This window comes from Pygocentrus nattereri, chromosome 12 (genome assembly GCF_015220715.1).
Source record: "Pygocentrus nattereri isolate fPygNat1 chromosome 12, fPygNat1.pri, whole genome shotgun sequence".
NCBI lineage: Eukaryota > Metazoa > Chordata > Actinopteri > Characiformes > Serrasalmidae > Pygocentrus > Pygocentrus nattereri.
This window is the reverse complement of record NC_051222.1, coordinates 37,593,176-37,614,434: the sequence shown is the minus strand read 5'-3', so window position 1 is coordinate 37,614,434 and position 21,259 is coordinate 37,593,176. Positions and strand designations below refer to the sequence as shown.

The window sequence follows — 21,259 nt, the reverse complement described above, 5'->3', positions numbered from 1 at the left end:
CTGTTCAGAAGACCAGATAAGTTGACAAATAAAGAGCGCAGATGAATGCCTTCTTCTTAGACCCACCCCCTGCGCAAATGTGCCAAAAATCAGAATTTAAAAAAATATATCAGCTTAATCAACAAATAGAAAAAAATAAATAAAAGCATATATAGGCCAAATGAGCCATACATTTATACGAAAACGGGTGAAAATGAGCAGTAAAATTAGGTTCAACTCTGATTATTTGTATTTGCAACATACTGTATGTTGGACATTTAGATGCTGAACATTTTCTTTGTAGCTTTTATTGTTTAGTTTGAAACATCTGGCGCAAATCTAACTCCATAAAGAGTAAATAAAAAAAACCACGACGAAAACTTGTAGCTGTAAAATTAACACCTCAATCGCCTCAAACACAAAAACGACTCTAAATAGGTCATTACTGTAAACGATTTGCTGATTTTACCATGCTCACACAAGGCAAAACATCTTAAAACACAGGCGTCCAGCGTTTAACCTAAAATGACCTACAGCCTTTCAGCCCATGGTGTGTAAGAAAGGACTTAGAAAACAATCACTAATATGACACTAAGTGTCACCAAACTTTTGAACTGAGGTGCATCTCTAGACGCTGAGGTAATAACTGTAGAAACTGGTTCTAGATACACCTACACGTTCTGCTCGTATATAGTAACAATAAACGCGTCATCAAATATCAGCCTGGAATATCAACCTAATCAAATCAGCTTTGATCCTGATCAATTATTTGATCAGCCTGACACTGATATGAATCCGATATCATCGCCCAGCCTTGTAGTTCAACTCATGCCCTCAGAGATGAGACGGTCAGGGATGATGGCTCAGTTCCAGGACCGTCCACAAGGGGGCGCCTGAGAGACACAAGACCATCTCAAAGCGCCTGTAATGTATGGATGCGAGGCTTAATCGCCCTAATGCGACCCTGAGAAACATGATGATGCTAATAACGCTGATAATCGCTCATTAATAGCTTACTGACTGAGTCGTGATCGAACCCAGCGCTGGGTAAAGACTCGTCAGTGCTCTACGTGACCTGATGGGCGTGTTGACCGCACGATGTACAGAAGGAAGTTGTGCAAGTGCAAAACCGAAAGTAAGGGTTGCAGCAAGCTGAGAAGCGAGAAAACAGGAACTCAGCCCACTGAACTCGTCCTGGCTGCTTTGTTTCTCAGGTAAGCCCAGTTAAGTCTGTTCTACATCTGTTTAACCTGAATGAAAAGCCAAACCATGTGTCTGGTCAGTTTGACGCTGAGCTGCCGTACAGGTTCCTGGTTCCTGGTGTTTCTGTCGCGTTTAAGGCTGAGAACCCAGCCATCTGCCTTACTTTTGGCTGGCTTTGGTGAATATTCTGGGTTTGCTTGGTTAGAAAAGCTGTCCAGAGCAAACTGGACCCATGACCCTGCTAAAAAAAAACACCTCATAGAAGCCCTTGCGTGTTTTTCTTGGTTCCTGGTGGTTTTGTGATGTGTTGTGGCCTTTTTGAATGGGTTGGTATCACAATGTAAAGGATCTTAGTGGTTTAACAGGTGACCAAAGGCTGATTGTAAATGCATTTGATGGTTTCTTAATGGGATCTGAACAGTTGTACAGGGAAACCAAGAATGTTTTCTATTGGTCTTTTTTAGCCGGGGTCTAAACCAAAAACAGAAACCGAAATCTGCCCACTTTATTAGGTACCCGTTCAGTTGTTTGTCAACACAAATATCTAATCAGCCAATCACACGGCCGCAACTCAGTGCATTTAGGCGTGTAGAGGTGGTCAAGACAACTTGCTGAAGTGCAGACCAAGCATCAGAACGGGGAAGAAAGGGGATTTAAGGGACTTTGAACGTGGCGTGGTTGTTGGTGCCAGACGGGCTGGTCTGAGTATTTCAGAAACTGCTGATCTGCTGGGATTTTCACACACAACCATCTCTAGGGTTTACAGTGAACGGTCCGAAAAAGAGGAAACATCCAGTGAGCGGTCAGTTGTGTGGACGAAAATGCCTTGTTGATGTGAGAGGTCAGAGGAAAATGGGCAGACTGGTTCCAGATGATAGAAAGGCAACAGTAACTCAAATCAAATCAAATCAAATTTATTTGTAGCGATTTTTACAACAGATGTTGTCACAAAGCAGCTTTACAGAATTTCGGAAAAGACAAAGTTTCAACAGTACTGTAAGAATGTACAGAAACCCCCTGGTGGGCATGCCAGGGGCAACAGTGGCAAGGAAAAACTCCCTCAGAACTGAGGAAGAAACCTTGGGAGGAACCAGGCTCACCAGGGGGGACCCATCCTCCTCTGGTCAAACTACCTACAAGTGATTATACTACTAATATTAATAGCAGTAATATTGGTATTAGGAATAACTAGGAGTCTATGAGAACATCAGCGTAGGGTGGGCAGCTAGTCCAAGGCAGGTGGTGGCAGCTGGGGCGTGGGCAGCTGGTCTGAAATGGGTAGCAGGAGGGCTCTGCAGTCAGTCGTCCTTCAGTGTCCAGCCGGACATGTGGGTGATTGTATACTCAGAAAGAAAGCAGGGAGATGGAATTAGTTTTATTCTGTCTGTTTGTACATAAACAGGAGATGTAAACATTTCCAGAGTGAGGCTAACGACTCCGGCAAATCTGACTATGACAGCTTAACTAAAAGGAGAGAACCAGAAGGACACACAGACATGGCAGCACTCTGAGACAGTTCGGCATCCCTCCGCTCCACCGTCCACAAGCCTGAGTGACCACGTGCGAGCAGCGGGACGACAGCACCAGCGTCTCAGTTTACTATAATTCCCTGTGTCCATGGACCCCTGGATCTGCTGCCTTTATCTAAGGGGGAACATTAGCTAACAAAAGCTAAACTGAACAAGTGAAGTTTCAGCCTAGTCTTAAAGAGTGAGACTGTGTCTGAGTCCCGAACAGTTTCTGGAAGATCATTCCAGAGTTTGGGGGCTTTATAAGAAAAAGCTCTTCCCCCCGGGGAACTATTCTGGGGACTATTAATAAGCCAGCACTCTGGGATCTGAGTGGTCGTGATGGCTCATAATGAGAAATAAGGTCTTGCAGGTACTCAGGAGCAAGACCATGTAGGGCTTTATAAGTCAATAAAAGGATTTTATAATCAATACGGAATTTAATAGGCAGCCAATTAAGTGATGATAGCACTGGGCTAATATGATCAAATTGTCTAGTTTTAGTGAGGACCCTAGCTGCGGCGTTTTGGACTAGTTGGAGTTTGTTTAAATTCCTGCTCGTACATCCTGACAGTAGTGCGTTACAGTAGTCTAGCCTGGAAGTAATAAAGGCGTGTACTAGTGTTTCTGCATCACGCAGGGACAGGGCATTTCTGATCTTGGTGATGTTGTGAAGATGTAGAAAAGCTGTCCTAGTGATGCTGCCTGTGTGTTGATCGAATGATAAATCTGAATCTATTATAACGCCAAGATTTTTTGCTGCTGATCCAAGTGTGGCTGGAAAGTCGGCAAGATTTAAGATTAAATCTGGTAATTTACTTCTTGCTAATTTTGGACCCAGAAGGAGAACCTCTGTTGTTCCTGTTTAATAGGAGGAAGTTGCGTGACATCCAGCATTTCATGTCTTTTACACAGTCCTCCATAAAGGTCCTAATATAGAGCCCTGCGGAACTCCAAATCTCACTTTCGAATAACTGGAAGATAAACTGTTTACCCTAACGAAATGATAACGTTCTGATAGGTAAGATCTGAACCATGATAGGGCCGTCCCTGTGACTCCAACCATGTTTTCTAACCTTTCTAGGAGAATATTGTGGTCTATTGTATCGAAAGCCGCGCTAAGGTCAAGTAGCACTAAGAGAGATATGTAGCCTTGATCAGAGGTAAGAAGAAGATCATTAGTTATCTTAACTAGAGCCGTCTCAGTGCTGTGGTGTGGCCTGAATCCAGATTGAAATTTTTCATATATATGGTTCTTGTGTAGATATGAACTAAGTTGTTGGGCCACAGCTTTTTCTAAGATCTTAGATATAAACGGTAAGTTAGAAACAGGCCTGTAATTAGACTAAACGGCGACATCAAGATTTGGTTTCTTGATCAGAGGTTTGATAACTGCTAGTTTAAAAGCTTTGGGTACATGGCCCAGACTAAGGGGCGAGTTTACTATAGTTGAGATAGGGTTTATAATAACTGGCAGTACTTCTTTGAGTAATATTGATGGAATTGCATTGAGTGTGCAGGTTGTGCATCTTCTCTAGTTGCAGCTGTGGGAGTGGGTAAAAAGTTTCCAGACTCTTTTCTACAGCTGTGTTTTGTTTTATATCAGCCAAGTCAGATGACAGCCAAGTCAGATGACATTTGATACTGAGGGTTGAGTTTGTTGTCTAATATTTTCAATTTTATTATTAAAGAAGTCCATAAAAACTTCACTGGTGAGGGTTGCTGGGATTTCTGGTTCATTACCTGCCTGATTTTGTGTGATTTGGGAAATTACATTAAACAGACCTCTAGGATTATACTTATTTTTCTCAATCAGCGAGGCCAGATATGCTGAGCGAGCTTTAGTGAGAGCATTTCTATCCTCTATAAGGCTGTCCTTCCAGGCAGTGTGGAACACTTCCAGCTTGGTTTGACGCCATTTCCGCTCTCCTACAATTATTACTTTATCGTTGCACACAGCCAGGTTTGCAGCGAAGTCACTAAATTCTTTTATAAATTCAGAGTATGGCTCTGGTGGTCTGTAAATGTTAAATAATGAGAACGTCTTTTTTGTGACCGGATTTGTGACGTGAATAGAGAGGACCTCAAAGGAAGTAAAAGTGTCGCATTGTTTCTGACTAATATCGAGAGTATTTTGGTATATTACACAGACTCCACCTCCCTTGCCTGATAGTCTCGGCCTATGTGCATAATTATAGCCTACAGGCGTGGCTTCATTTAAAGCTGAATATTCATCTGGTCTAACCTGTTTCAGTAAGACAGAAAAAGTCAAATTTATGATCGCTTATAATTTCATTTACGACGACTGCTTTAGAGTATAGTGATCTTATATTGAGTAGTCCAAGTTTTAGATCTAAGGTGTTAGTGCCATCATCAGAACATGGATATATGTTGATTAGGTTGTTTAACCGGGCTGATTGAGTTTTTCTATGATTAAATTTAGTTTTAATTCAGGGCAAAGACACTGTCCCTATAAAGCTGATCTTGGGTGACGCCTCAAGGCGGATCGCAGACGGTCGGTTTAGCCTGTCTGTCTGCGGCCTGGTCCCGGCTCTGGACTGTCAGCAGCTGTTTACACTACTCTGCCGACTAACTAAAAGACTATGAGCTATGCTGCAAGAAAGTAAGGCAGCACCCTCCTGCGTGGGGTGGACACCATCCCTACCTATAAGACCAGGCTTGCCCTCAAAACGTCACCAATTGTCTATAAAGCCCACTTTATTTTTCGGAACACCACTTGGACATCCAGCAGTTTAACGCCGTAAGCCTGCTGTAGGCTTCAGCGCCGCGCCGCATTGGGATGGGGCCAGAGCAGATTATGGCATTGGACATCGTCTGGGTGTGTTTAATCACCTACCAACCAGAATCTCTGAGGAACATTTCCAACACCTTGTTGAAAGTCTGCCACGAAGAATTAAGACAGTTCTGAAGGCAAAAGGGATCCAACCTTTTACTAGCAAGGTGGACCTAATAAAGTGGCTGGTGAGTGTATATATGCATAGGATCAGGCATATATTTCACATTATATGTACATTTATGTGTTATAATCAGCTCTATTAAACTCTCCTACCTTGTTGGTCTACCTTGTAGATGTAAAGTCAGAGACGATAGCTCATCTGCTGCTGTACAGTTTGTGCTGGTTATCCTCTAGGTTTCAAACACCTCAGTGTCGCTGCTGGACTGAGAACCAAAAACATCCAGCAAGCAGTGTCCTGTGGGCAGCATCCTGTGACCACTGATGAAGGACTAGAGGACGACCAACACAAACTGTGCAGCAGCAGATGAGCTGTCGTCTCTGACTTTACATCTACAAGGTGGACCGACAAGGTAGGAGTGTAACAGTGTTACTGCAGTGCTGAGAATGATCCACCACCCAAATAGTACCTGCTCTGTGAGGGTCCATGGGGGTCCTGACCACTGAAGAACCGGGTAACAAAGTATCAGAGAAACAGATGGACTACAGTCTGTAACTGTAGAACTACAGAATGAAACTATACGGTCAGTGGAGCTGATAAAATGGACAACGAGTGTAGAAACAAGGTAGCCATAGACCGCCATGAATTCCCAGTATACCGAAACACTGTTAGGCTACTTCTCCGTGCAGTAACAACAATAGATAGATAATAAAAAGGCAGATAACGCAAAGATGTGCACAGGCAGTGAATACAGAATATGCTCATTAACAGTAACTGTGGTAACACTTTTTGGAGCGTCCACTTTAGATGCTTTGTAGATACTTAAGTCACTTTCATTCACATTCAATTACATTCAACTAAATATCTTCTAAATTGACCATGATTTTCTGTAACTCTAAAACTGCTCTAATCCTAATCCTAACGCTAAACCTAAGCCCAGCCCTCACCCTGGTCCAAATACTAACCCTAACCCCACCACTGCTTAGAATCAACTGAGTGTCAACAGATAGTCTGTTAACAATTTGAACATCTGTAAAGAATCTATAGGGCACTATAGTGGACTATCCAAATAAAGTGAGACTGTAGCTGTAGGCCAGAAGGCAGAGGTAGAATTTAAAGTGTAAACTATAGTTGCTATACTATAATAAAATAAACTATAATGAATATGTAGTCTTAAGCGATTTGCAGCTGGTGTTTTATAGTGTGTATTCAATTGGAATTGTACAGTATGTGGAGGTAAACCAGGTCTGGTATGCAAATTGTGAACAGCATCACAGACTCCAGTATTTTAATGAAGTCTACAGTGCAGGTAAAAGAGCATTAGCAGCTTAGTGTTCAAGTGGACAGCTTACAGCATAAACATTCAAACATAGAGGGTTCCGGTTAAAGTGCAATGTGCCCACGGTCCCATTGGTGGGTGGAGCTCAGTGTGTAGATATGCTGAGAGAACTTGGGGATCAGGGTTGGATCAGCATCAGTCCGTAATGCGTGTTATTGTCGTGGTTGGTGTTGCTGGTGTGACCGGTTTAACAGTTCATACGTAGAAACTGTTCTTAATTCTAGTGGTTCTGGTTCAGATGTTCCGGGACCTCTTTCTGGATGGTAGAGGCTGGAACAGGGAGTGGCTGGGCCGTATGGGGTCAGAGGAGATGTTGATGGCTTTCCTCAGACATTTCTTGTTGGTAGATGTGGAAGGGCAGTTGGGCACTTTTCACCACCCTCTGCAGCCGTGGTGCTGCCATACCAGGTCGTGAGGCAGCTGGTCAAGATGCTCTCCACTGTGGACCAGTGGCAGGTTGACTCTCCTTCAGAGGAAGTGGTCGCATTGTTCGGCCCTTTTGACAATGTGTGATGTGTCGAGTGACCAGGTGAAGTCCTCAGCTATGTGGACACCAAGGAGCTTGAAGCAGATCACTTTTTCCACCACCGTCCCCTCGACGCTCAGTGGTGCGTGCACTCTGCTCCCCCTTCTGAAGTCAACAATCAACTCCTTGGTTTTGCGAACATTGAGGTGGAGGTTGTTGGAGGTGCTCCACTCATCGTTGTGTTGTCCCTCATCATTGTTAGTAATGCTGCCAATTGTTGTTGTGTCATTGGAAAACTTGCTGATGGTGTTGGTGCTGTATTTTGCGAGGCGGTTGTAGCTTTATAGTGTATAGTGTACAGACCATGGGTGAAAGGACACGGCCTTCTGGGCATCCCGTGCTGAGTGTGAGGGAAAGGAGTCAAATATTTGACTCAGGTTTCCTTCAGAAGCATCACTTGCTTGAAATACTAAGCTGGAAGGCTGAAAGCAGATATTTGCTGGTTGTTTCTATGTGGTCATGTTACAGCCTCGACGTTCAGCCTTGAAGTTCATTCTTTGAGTTGGAGAAATTACGCCGTTTAAAGAAGGTAGAAGAAGGTGTGCATTCGTGTAGTTCATAAGCATTTCTTACAAGCTGTAATCAGCCCTACTGAAAAAAGCAGCTTGGTCAGCTCAAACTGGTTGAGCTGGGAGTGTGTTTGGGATTGATGGTGTAGTTGGTCAACTAGAATTACCAAATTGGCCAGGTTCATCGACCAGCTTACTCAAATCGATCACGCTGGCAGAAAAGCAAAACCATCAAACTCAAATAAAATCATACCGGTTGATTGACCAGCAGAAGGTGTGTTTAGTCTAGCTGGACATCCAGCCTGTCAACCACTTAGACCATCAAAGACCACCACTTGAAACCAACCATGAGTTGCTCACATCTCACATTTTAGAGCTTCAGCTTTTTATCTCAGACCAAAATGTACCAAATACAGAAGAACAGAGCATAACTTCGGTTCTTTTGCTGATAGATGCTGAACGGAAGCTCCCCTGCAGCCCTATAAGTTACTCAGAACTGAATAATTACTGGGGATTACATTTTTAAAAATTTCTACTTAATGAAATAGTTGATGTAAATCAATAGTTGATGTAAAGAGTGGTTTGATGTGAAATGGTTTGTTGTAGAAAAACATACAGACATGATGGTGATAGGAACCAGGCCTACAACACAAATATAGACATTTTATTTACTATTCAAAACCACCAGTGAACACATCTTCCGGGGTTTATATGTAATGCTGATGATGGTAAAATAGTGGATTATCTAATATAATAAGTTTTCTTTAGGGACTATTTTACCTCACAACACTCGTGCATGTGTCCCTCCACCAGGAATGGATTTTAAAATACATTTAAGGCCAAAATTTTCTCTAAACGTTCATAAAACATGTCTAAGGCATCAGGCAGCATATTCATAAGCATTTGTGGTGGATATCTGGTTCCTGTCACCACCACTGTGAACAATTCTGACTCGGTAGGTTTCTCAAGAATATTTCACACCAAATCACTGAACGACTCACATCCGACCTGTTTAATTATGTAGAAACTGTGAAAAGATCCCTTTAAAATGGATAGGTTTACACTTCTATTCAAGTTGTTTATATGGAAAGATAATTATGTTCTACACACATTTGGCTATAACGCCATCTCACTAGTGTTAGCATGCTGGTTTAGAGCCTCACACTGCATCTGTTTCTCAGGCTTTGTTGGGATCAGGCAGTGTTGAGGAGTCACAGCAGGGGTCATTAGTTCTGCTTATGGGTGGCCACTGTCTAGCACAGTTTCCCTCCTCTACATACCAGGATGTTAACTGATTACCAGAGGTCATTAAGGTGTGTTTGACCAGAGAAATCACCACACTGTGCTGGACTCTGGCCCTCCAGGACCAGAAATGACGACCCCTGATTAAGAGCATTTTTAGACTTTCACTTGCAATGCATGTTGCCTTATTTATGTGCTTTTCAGAGAACAGGTGCAAATTCTTTCAGCTTCAGTAGGATGAAATAAACAGTCCAAATTTGTGTGACTAAAGCCAAACAATTAAAATAAAGAATAAGCGTAAACGTCCATTTGACTGTTCAGGAGATCAGTGTTTAGGAAGCCCACCAATTAAAAGTGTGTCTGCATGTACAATAGCAACAACTGTACAGAATTGTTTTGACAATGTCATTTGTATTTCATTGTTTCCCTACTTTCTCTCACAGTGATACAGAATGACCAACGTCTCCACAGTGCTGGTAAACCATCTCTACGAGCTCAAAGAGGAAGAATTTGAAAGGTTTAAATGGTACATGACAAAGGACGTGGCAATAGGCTTTGACCCTATACCTAAGGGTAAGCTGGAGAAAAAAACCAGAGAAAACGTTGTAGATCTGATGAAGAGTAACTACATGTCGGACACGGGGAAGATTGCCGTGAAGATTCTTAGGGAGATGCAACAGAACAATCTCGCCGAGCAGCTAGAAGAAAAACTTGCAAAAGGTAAAGCAATATTCTATACTTGTTACTCCAACAGTACATAACATACAGTATGTATTGTATTTATACTATTATATATATATATATATATATATATATATATATATATATATATATATATATATATCATTCATAGATGTATTTATAATTGTGTATATATTGTTCATATACCACATTTCATAGATGCATGATATTTTTTGCCCACTTGCACTGTCCGTTTTGCACTATTGCTACTATTTGCACTTCTGGTAGATGCAAACTGCATTTCGTTGCCTTGTACTTGTACTGAGCAATGACAAAGTTGACTCTACGCTACTCTCTACTCTTGTGAAGTCAAGAGCCAAAACACCAAAACACCACAGCACTGCCAGGTTTTCCACTCAGCCTGCCACTGACTTATAGGTGATTTGTTCTTTGTTGTAATCACAAAATATAATTAAGATAATCTCGTACATTAAAATTATAGCACCTTTTATGAGCATCGTATTACATTCTAACATATATTATCTAGCAAATATATCACTAATGAGATTGTTAGAACTCAAAAGTAATGTCCCACTGTTCCCGTATAAATACAATGCATCACACACGACTAACTGTTCTATAGGCTCATACAACCATATGCAAATGTTTGCACACCCTGGTCAAATTCCATGTGTTGATTTTCTAAGCAGAAGTGAGTTGATACTTGGTCTACAGAGAACAAGCTGAAATATGGCGTTTTTGTGCTAGTGTTTGTGCACCAGTTTGACATACTGGAAAAGAAACAATAATAAAGCATGAAATGTGTCATTAGTTTTGCACAGGATACGGTTTATGTTTTATTTGTTTTCGATATGTGAATATGTGAACAAATTAGATTTAATTGGGTATTAAACAGGGCGGCACAGTGGTGTGGTGGGTAGCGTTGTCGCCTCACAGCAAGGAGGGCCTGGGTTCGATTCCCCTGCCGGGTGACCGGGGTTCTCCCCGTGTCTGCGTGGGTTTCTTCCGGGTTCTCCGGTTTCCTCCCACAGTCCAAAGACATGCAGTCAGGCCGATTGGACATGCTAAATTGCCCCTGGGTGTGAGTGACTGACTGTCTGTGTCTGTCTGTCTGCCCTGTGATGGACTGGCGACCTGTCCAGGGTGTATCCTGCCTTCCACCTGAAGACTGCTGGGATAGGCTCCAGCACCCCCCACGACCCTGACGGAGAAGCGGCTTAGAAGATGGATGGATGGATGGATGGATGGATGGATGGATGGATGGATGGATGGATGGATGGATGGATGGATGGATGGATGGATGGATGGATGGATGGATGGGTATTAAACTGTGCTCTCTGTAGAGGATGTGTTCACATATTTACACCTAGAAAATCAAAAGAAACGTTTGACCAGGGTGCCCAAACTTTTGCATACGACTGTTTGTATCTAAATGATGCGTTTCCCAATAAATCAGTATATCAGTGGTCTGGTCCGTTAGCTGAATTAGTCAAGTCAGTTCCAGTCCAGAGGAAGCAGTGATGTGTATTTTAATGCTTTTCTAATGAAAGTGAATAAATATGAATTATGTAATTATCCATCCAGCATCTTTTACAGTATTTCTCTCTGTCTTTTTTCAGTACAAGAGAAGACGGACCAGGCAGATGGTGTTGTCTCTTGTCCAGCTCAGGCTCCTGTTGCAGCTGTGGGTCCTGCGGCTCCTGGGGCCCCTGGGGTGCACCAGACCATCACGGCTGACAGTAGCAGCAAGGTCACGGCCCCTGTTCTTTGTGGAAGCCAGTTCAGTGGCCCGGTGAATTTGACCTTCAATTAATGAAAACATTAAATGCATTTTTACCAGGACGACACTGGCAGCATCAACAGACCAAAACGATGAACAGAAGTTTCATACGCTGTAATATACAGTCCTTGTTATTTTAGATATTCTCATGGATGTAATCTACTTTTTACTCACTAACTGTGTAAGACACTGACAATCACAAGTCAAGTGTTTTTAAAAGTGAAGAGCTATAAGCTCCATTAACTTTGTGTTATCCACCAATTCTGTATGTCTGAGCTGAGCCGAGCCAAGATACAGTGCAGTGATACAGGAATTTTTGTTACAGAAATAGAAGCAATTATTTTTGCAAACTATTATATTCAAACTTTTCAAAGTCACAATAAATGGTACATGCTTGATCTTACGTTGCTTCTTGACTGTCCCCATCTATGCTTACTACCGTTCCACAGCCTAAACCATGTCCCCATGGGCAAAACAAAAAGCTGCAAAGGTTTTGGCACCCCCAGTCAAACTCCATGAGAGAACACACTTCTGCACATTTAAATGCACAGTTATTGTTTATTTGCTGAATGTGATATATTGGGGGGGGGGGGGCAAATGTATTGGGTCCAATACATTAAACCCAGCAAATAAATAGAAATCGTACACTAAAATGTATGTACAAAAACACCAGATTTAAGTGTGTCTTTGTAGAGGATTTCACTCATTTTCACTTCAGCAAAACATGGAATTTGACCTTTTTACTTTTGCTTATTTCTTCTGTTTTAGTTCCCACATGTGAACTTTGAGATGTTGAAAGAAAGACTCATGGTTTGTTGCTGAGAGCTGGAGTTGTAAAAGAGCAGTGTCCCTCCCGCCTGAAGCCCCAGGTTGTATCTCGGCTCCTCAGGGCTGGGGGGTATCTTGCAGGGTTTTCTAAGTTAGCAGTGTAACTTAAGCTCAACGGGCCTCGTTCACCAACTATTCCTCACAAAATCTTCTTAAAACCCACTTCATGAAGGTTCTAACATTCACCAGTGTTTCTTATCTGGGATTAGTTCTTTAGGTAAGAAAAAAACACTCAAGAGCACAAAGGTGTAAACAGTTCTGTGCTTTAAGAACACGTCATGAGTCTGACGTAGACTTTTTCTTGGACCTTTACCAAGAACACGCTTAATAAATAACTTGGGAAGATACTGGTTAATGGCCCACTGTGAGGTATCCAGCTTAATGACTTATCCTGCTTTGTCAAATAGTGTCCAGTGGTGTGTCTCACTAATTGAGTTCATCTTAGACTGGGTTCCTGACTAAGTTCCAGCTTCACTAAACCTGAACACAGTCTCCTCTTTCTACGAAGGTGGCTGCGAACTTTGTCAATCAGGCTTAAATACCCATGCTGTAAATAATCCAGGTTTTTACAGACTGACTGGTCCTGGACTGGTTTAGAAGCTCAGCACTGACTGATCAGTAACACTTTATTTGGATGGTCCACCCTAGATGCTCAGTCTATTTTAAACTAAATTTCAACTAAATATCTGTTGCATGCAACTGACCTTGAATTGCATGACATTGAATAAACCTTCACCTACTTCTAAACCTAACCCTAATCTTAACTTCCACACTAAACCTACACCTACTCCTAAATCTAACCCTGACCTTAACTTCAACACTAAACCTAGACCTACTCCTAAACCTAATCTTAACTTCAATACTAAACCATCACCTCCTCCTAAATCTAACCCTGACCTTAACTGTAATACTAAACCTACACCAACTCCTAAATCTAACCCTGACCTTAACTTCAACACTAAACCTACACTGACTCCTAAATCTAACCCTGACCTCAACTTCAACACTAAATCTAAACATACTCCTAACCCTAACCTTAACTTCAACACTAAACCTTCACCTACTCCTAAACCCAACCCTGACCTTAACCTACTCCTAAACCCAACCCTGACCTTAACCTACTCCTAACCCTAACCTTAACTTCAACACTAAGCCTACACCAACTCCTAAACCTTCTCCAAAGCCTAAGGGGAAATAAGCTACACATCCTCTACAGAGAACACCCTTCTGCACATTTCAATGCACAGTTACTGTTTATTTGGTTTATTTAACATACTGATAGAAAATAAAACATACAATGTGGCCCGTGCAAAATTATGGCACATTTATATTTCATGTTTTAATTTTACCAATATGCAAATAACTACAAAATACAGACTAAAATGTATCCTCCTGTAGAGAATGTTTGCTTATTTACACTTAAATAAATAATCACATACAATTCAGATCTACACGCCTGCTGAACTAAGCTAGACAAATTCGAAGATTCTGAATCAGTCTACTATGATTTTTTTATTTAAACTCAGTGATGATCACTTTTAATACACCAACAGTTCATTGAGTACAAGGTTCAGTCTCGTAACTGTAATGAAACCATCTTTCAGAGACATCAGGAACCGAGGACTTCCACAAGTCTCCTCTACAGGAACACAGTCTGAAGGGTGCATGCAAAATTTAGTACAGTCCGCATACGGACTGTGTGGATAAAGGGAATCATATCATATCATAGAAATCACAGTCCAACACTGAATTTTCAGAGTAGGAAAAGCAGATCCGGGTCCAGGTTATGAGCTTCACACAGCACTGAATGGAGTTACATTAGATCAGTGTTCGTACTCGGGCCACTGAAACTGCAAGTTACTTTGCAAATAAACTCTTAAAGTGGGAGTTAAACATCAATCACATTACAGAAAGTCCTATTCCTATTCTGAGGGCACTGGGGTGGGCAATAAGACAGTGGGATGTTTATTGTTGCATCATATAAAAAATACGCTTTCCTGCCATCATGGATAAACTCAGTATATTGGAAAACTACAGCCCTGCTGGTGACATCTGGAAAGAACTAAAATAATGCATGGTCACGACTTAACAAGGCATGGGAATGAGATAAATAAGTCATGGCCACAATAATAATGACTTAAGCTGTGGTCAAGGCTTAATTATTGCATTCCCACACCTTACCAAGTTGTGGACACGCAATAGGACCTCATCCCTGTGCCTTACTAAATCGTGGCCATGACTTAATTATCTAGATCTCACACGTTAACAAGACTCGGTAAGGCTTGGGCACGAGATCCTATTGCATGTCCATGACTTAGTAAGGCCTGGGAATGAGATAATTAAGCCTTGACCACAGCTTAAAAAGGCACAATCTTGTTCACCAAGTCGTGGCCATGTCTTATTTATCTCATTTCCATGGCTTACTAAGTTGTGGCCACACATTAGGATGGGATGCACAACTCCGGTCCTGGAGGCCCGGTCTCCAGTGCAGTTTGGGGGTTTCTCTACTTATACACACCCACTAAACCTGACTAAACCTGGGTAACATCTCTGCCTTCTACACTGTAGGCTGCGGTTCAATCCCCCACCAGGGCAAGCACCCTACACTATACCAATAAGAGTCCTTGAGCAAGACTCCCAACACTACATTCGCCTACCTGTGTAAACTGATCAAACTGAGTTTCTGCCAAAATACTGTAAATATAAAATCACCAAGCTGTGCTGGACACCGGTCCTCTAGAACCAGAGTTGTGCACCCCTGCATTAGGATCTCATTCCCATATGCTAATACGGAGTAGCCACACATTATTTTAATTTATACAGGATGTCACCAGCAGGGCTTCAGAAAATACTGGTCAACTGGATGCTTAGTTACAAGCAGAGCATAGTTAGTCCTGCTTAACTGGATGTTAGAGAACAGTTTGTGAAATGTGGGGGGGGCATACAGTTTTGCTGTATTTCTAAATTTCTGAATGTGTAAATTTTCAAGTGTTGCAATTACTGCTTCTTTTTGTCCCTTCCATCTTATCAAACCTCAAAATATTGTGATGCATCGTGATAAGTCAAGACATTTCAATAATACACAGTATACTATACTTCTGCCGTACTGCTCACCACACACAGTATTACTGCGCAACCAAGGAAATGCCTTAGCAGTGCTTTGTGAGTGTCTCAGAAGTGAAACACTACATTACAGTACTGTTTTTATGAGTCAGCTTGTGCCTGTGAAGCGCAGACGATTTGATGAAACCCTTTCCGCAGATGGAGCACAGGCAGGGCTTCTCCCCAGTATGTATTTTGTAGTGGGCTTTCAGGTCGCTCAGCCGTGCAAACGGTTTGTCACACTGCGAGCACTGGTAGGGTTTCTCTCCTGTATGTATCCTCTGATGCGCTGTGAGGTACGTCGAGCGACTGAAAGTTTTACCGCACTGGCTGCACCTGTAAGGCTTCACTTCCAGATGCGTCCTCTGGTGGTTTTTAAGGTTTGAGGGGTGGGAGAACTTCTTCCCACACTGCGAGCACTCGTAAGGCTTCTCTCCAGTGTGCGTCCTGTTGTGGGTTTTGAGGTCGCTCAACCGCACGAACGTCTTGTCGCACTCGGGGCACTGGTAGGGTCTCTCTCCGGTGTGTATCCTCTGGTGGTTGGTGAGGCTCGCAGAGTGAGTGAACGTCTTCTTGCACTGAGAGCACTGGTAAGGCTTTTCTTTGGTGTGCGTCCTTTGGTGATTCTTGAGGATTGACGAGTAGGAGAACTGCAAGCCGCAGACAGGGCACTTGTAGGGCTTTTCTCCGGTGTGCATCCTCTGGTGGATTTTGAGGTTGTCTAACCTCGTGCAAGTCTTGCCACACTGGGAGCACTGGTAAGGCTTCTCTCCGGTGTGCATCCTCTCGTGGATTTTAAGTATCGACAGCTGCGAGAACTTCTTTCCACAGGCGGAGCACGGGTAAGGCTTCTCTCGTATGTGGATTCTGCGGTGTTTCTTAAGGTCTGCTGTGTGAGTGAACGTTTGATCGCACTGGGCGCACTTGTAGACCTTCTCCCCACTGTGAACCTTCTGATGGATGGTAAGGCTTGCCAAGCAAATGAAACTCCTATCGCACTGGGAACACTGGTAGGACCGCCCCTCCACATGTGTCCTGTAATGGATTTTGAAGTCTCTCAGCTGGGCAAATGTTTTACTGCACTGAAAGCACTGGAAACGTCTATCGTCACCGGGTAACCTCGTATATCTTTTAAGAGGAGATGATTTAGCGAAGGCGATGCCATACTGAGAGTAAAGCTTCAGTCCACTGTGGGATTTCATGTGGATGTCCACCGGGTGAGATGTAGAGATACTTTTCTCAGTATTGGTGGACAACTGGCTGGGCTCACCTGGGATTTCTGAACAGGGAAGTTTTATAAAAGTTAATATCAGATTATTCACTTTTAATTAAGGATGCACGGTAACTAAACCATCCTGTACTCTGGAAGAACGTCTTGGGGATGCTGGGCTAAGCCAGGCATGCACTCTTTAAGCCCGATTTGGTCATAGTAAACCTGGGCGACAGGGTTATATAATCAGATAATGTCCATGATTGACTGGTATCCTGATGGCGATGTGTAAAAGGCAGTAATCACTGTGATGGCAAAGAGACAAAGATTTACTAATCTACCGTTAAACAGCTGGCTAAATTTGTTATTTAAATCATATATATTTCATAGTCATGTACACATTACTGCAGTTAAAACTGCAGAAAAACATGTTTTTTACCTCAAAACATGGCATCACCCTTTACACATGACTGTGAGGACGAGCACTTCTAACTATAAAAAATGTAAAAACCAATACTGCTAGACTGAAAGCTCAAGCATATGTAATTGTTAAAATAGTGCATTGTTTTACTTTGAAATATAAATAAATTGTAACTTTATATATTCTGTACACACTAGGGACACAAAAATGGACACTTTCACAGAATGACTAATCTGCATTGGGCATCCACATAGATTAGATACAGACTTCAATTTGTGTCTCGACTCATCTCGACTGATAACTGAAAAAAAGCAGAATAAAACTTACTTGGAGCATTCGATTTCGCATTACTGGACGTCCTGCTGTCTACCGGCCTCGCTGCACAAAGATCCAATGGTGCTTGCTGTTCGTCCTCGCTGTACATGTGGTAAGGTATTTCCGTCTGGTTTGGTTCAGTTTTACAGACGGAAGAGAGACTGGGGTTTTCTGGAAGGTTCTGAGGCATGTGCTGGTTTTCTTTTTCATTTTCACATACTACATCCTTTGTTTCTGCAGCAGTTAGTTCAGTTTTAGTAAAAGACAGCAGGCTGGGCTTATCATCTCCTCCAGCATGTACAAATGAAGTTATTTCTTTCGGATTTGGTTCTGCTTTAAAGACAGATAACAGACTTGGTTCATCCTCCAGCTCCTGCACTGTGAGCTGGTCTCTGCTGTCTTCATTCCCCAAGTCTTCAAATGTCCCCTGTGAAAAAAATACAATATCATTATTATTAGTAATGTTTTCTTTCCTTCAAACTTCAAGCTTCACTGATGGTGGCAACTGAGACTAGAACAAGGTTCTCTGCATTAGTTTGTGAAGAAAATATACCAGCTTGTTTAAATGTACATGACAATGAAAGTGACACTGAGGGGAATAAGATAATATATTTAGCTGCTGGCACCTTAGAAATGGAAACGAAACTGTTTCCATTTTAATACTAACAGCTGTCACGAACTTGCTTTCACATGTGGTGAAAGCACCAAGTGCCCCACTTTAAACGTTTTGGCTTCCTGTTTTTCACATCTGCATACTTGTCTCTGTCAGGACTCGCCAGCTCCACCTGCACCACAGCCGAGTCACACTATTAGCTAATGATTGAATCTGTTCTGAGCTGAATGAGGCGTGTTGAGGTTGGGAAGCTGTGCAGTGCAGGTGTTATGTCATGCACTTTATTGGTCCTACAGGGAAAATTCTTAATTTTACTGCCTAACTCTGCTCAATGTAGGAAGCACAGCATTGCTAGCAGAGCAGCGCCGCCTGGGCCAGTTCCCTATCGGAAAGTTTAAGTCTGTTCAACAGGAGACGAAGTTCATGCTCTGATCTTTACAAGACGGCGGTGGGACGGACGTCCAGCTTATGTGTCTCAGAACACGACGTCTTCCTCTCGGCCTTCTTTAATAAGGACGTGTGAAGGACGTTTTCCTGAGTCTCTCAGTTAAGAAGCAGAACACAAGCACTGCTCACTGCTGCTCATCTCACTCTGACCAGATTCACATGATGCTCGCTGTCATGGTAACATCTACACCAAGTGGTTCTCTACCCATGCGTGTCATTGTGGATCTGATTGCATGTAGCAAGCATGTAAACAGAGATTTTCCATTAGAGTGTAAATACAGTCTTAATCTATAATATGAATGTATTAAATCAGATTGGAGAAAATCCTTGCATGTAAAGACAGTGTGTCAGGCTAGCAGCTGTAATGTGGACTGCAAACTGATCACAGCTGAGTGTAAGCAGTGGCTAATCACTGAGTGTAAGCTTGATAATTAGCTCACGAGTCAAATCAGCTCTTTCAAAGCACAGAAAATATTAACAGCTCAGGGAAGTGAGACCAAAGCGCTTCAGTGCACACAGAGTGATGTACCCTCTGCCCCAGAATTAGTCGGTCATAGTCTACGCTTTCCGTACTGATGTTCATTTATAACTGTGCTAAAAATTGGTGATCAATTAGCAATACGTGTAACCGAGCTCACAGCTTAGTGTTTTTCCATCACAAATGCACCCAATTCAGTCCCAATCCTGATCACAATATTGTCCATACAGGACTTTTTTCTTGTTTTCCCAGCTCTAACCCACTTGATCCAGCTCAGTGGCTAATTATCAGCCCTTTCAAGGTGTGAATGTGTTTCAACGACAGAAAAAACATGAACCGAGGGCCCCTTAAGTACCGCCTTTCTTAGAACCCACAGTCAAAGATCGAAACTAGTGATTTTGGTACATCCTATCAGAGTAAAGAGCTCAAATGAAGTGGCTTTTTAACAGATCAATTATTGAATCAAGCCACTCATGTGGGGATTTATTTTGCTTAAGCAGACGGTATAAAAGTTCTGATGGAGAATCTTTATGGGGCAGTCATGGGCTGGAGGTTAGGGAACCAGCCTTGTGACCGGAAGGTCGCTGGTTTGATCCCCAGAGCTGACAGCACATGACTGAGGTGTCCTTGAGCAAGACACCTAACCCCCAACTGCTCCCCGGGCGCTGCGGATTGGACTGCCCACCGCTCTGGGCAAGTGTGCTCACTGCCCCCTAGTGTGTGTGTGTTCTCACTAGTGTGTATGTGGTGTTTCACTTCACGGATGGGATAAAGGTGGAGGTGAAATTTCCCCGTTGTGGGACTAATAAGGTTCTCTTAATCTTAATCTTATTTACCAGAGCCAAACTGATCTGTGTAGCACATAATTAGATCTCCGTAGATTCATTTTAACATACACAGAGCTTTTTAAACATTTTAACATATATGGATTTGTATCTTGACCATCATAACATCCAACATATGAACAGGCACTGCAATTTATTGGGATGAAAATGTGGAGACGTGGCACTGCTTGGGCACCAAGGCTTCACTCAGGGTTCTCACTGTGCTGTTAGATATTCTTATGCTCTAGTAGAGCGGATTCAGCTAGCCAGCTAATCATCAAGCCCGTTACATGCGTTACAGCAGGAAATATGGAACAGCTTCCATTCACACTGACCAGTCCAGCTACACAAAAGGACCATTTTAACCTGACAAAAGGGCCATGCATGGCACATCTAGTGGTTTTCCTGCTCCAATGTGCCTGGCTCCACTTATCAGTCCATCCATGACACTTAAATGTGTGTGTCAGAGAAAAGAAAGCATTAACATGGACAAACTGGCTTGAGAGTCAGAACCATGAGCTCCACAATGCAGCGTTTTCAAATCCCATGCTTACTCCATTCAGTCTAACTGGCTCTAAAAGGCAAATTTGTCCTGAGAACCATGTTTTCCTGCTCCAACACCACCAAAATGACTTCAAGAGGGGCCGAACACTTCACATCTCAGTGGTCTTCTACTGTAAAACACTAGACCCAACTTAGCAACTCATCCCCCGAACCTGCGTGATGTTAAAGGGCTTTTCCACCGGTGAGCCCACACGTGTTTTCAATATCAGCATGTGATGTTGAACATGGTAAGATAGTGGTCAGTCTGAAATAAAGGTGTTTTGGAAACTCCTGCTGAAAAAAAAACAGCTTAACCCAGCATAATCACTGCTCTTGGACCAAAACACTGTCTCCAAAATGGTGAATTTACAGGAGAAGGAAAAACCTTCTTTACTTTTAATGCAAGTAAATGGAACCAGGCGTCTTTCTAAGTCATCTTGGGCCATTTCTTTTGCTCCATTCATCTCAACATGTGCACACAATGTAAAAGACAACAGTCATTTTCAAATTAGGCCAAAAACTAAAAAAAAAAATTAAAAATGGAGATAATGGGTTTTTTTCCTGACAGCAGCGACAGCCCTGATAACAAGAGGACAGTTGACCACTGTCGGCCCACTAATTGTAAAGCTGGCGGTGTTTGCTCAGCATTTTCCAGGCGGCCCACGGGCAGTTAAACAGAGTATTAGGCTATTAGAAATTCCGCTTACCCTCGCTCATTTTCCACTCAAAGTCCGAATTACTGATTTTTCCTTCCTTCTTTTCTTTAGTTATACTT

At 42.5% G+C, this 21,259-nt stretch overlaps 2 protein-coding genes across 3 annotated transcripts in view; one reads left to right on the top strand and one right to left on the bottom strand.

Annotated features, from left to right (window-relative positions):
• The first annotated feature begins 901 nt into the window (after positions 1-901).
• si:ch211-114l13.9 (uncharacterized protein LOC796649 homolog) lies at positions 902-12,106 on the top strand. 2 transcript variants are annotated; one of them, XM_037543142.1, is made up of 3 exons: positions 902-1,193; positions 9,665-9,941; positions 11,543-12,106. In XM_037543142.1, exons 2-3 carry the CDS (start codon positions 9,674-9,676, stop codon positions 11,734-11,736), a joined length of 462 nt encoding a protein of 153 aa, XP_037399039.1. In that variant the 5' UTR covers positions 902-1,193; positions 9,665-9,673; the 3' UTR covers positions 11,737-12,106. The 2 variants fall into 2 exon arrangements, with proteins under 2 accessions (XP_037399039.1, XP_037399040.1); XM_037543143.1 differs by lacking the exon at positions 902-1,193 and adding an exon at positions 5,966-6,017.
• A 3,154-nt stretch (positions 12,107-15,260) lies between these two features.
• Positions 15,261-21,259, bottom strand: part of LOC108411410 (zinc finger protein 883-like) — an 11,035-nt gene continuing 5,036 nt past the window's right edge. Inside the window, exons 3-4 of the mRNA XM_037543140.1 lie at positions 17,592-18,006; positions 15,261-16,912 (exon numbers count right to left, since the gene is read on the bottom strand). Coding sequence (XP_037399037.1) covers positions 15,717-16,912; positions 17,592-18,006 — 1,611 coding nt within the window. The 3' untranslated portion in view covers positions 15,261-15,716. The remainder of the gene's footprint in view (positions 16,913-17,591; positions 18,007-21,259) is intronic.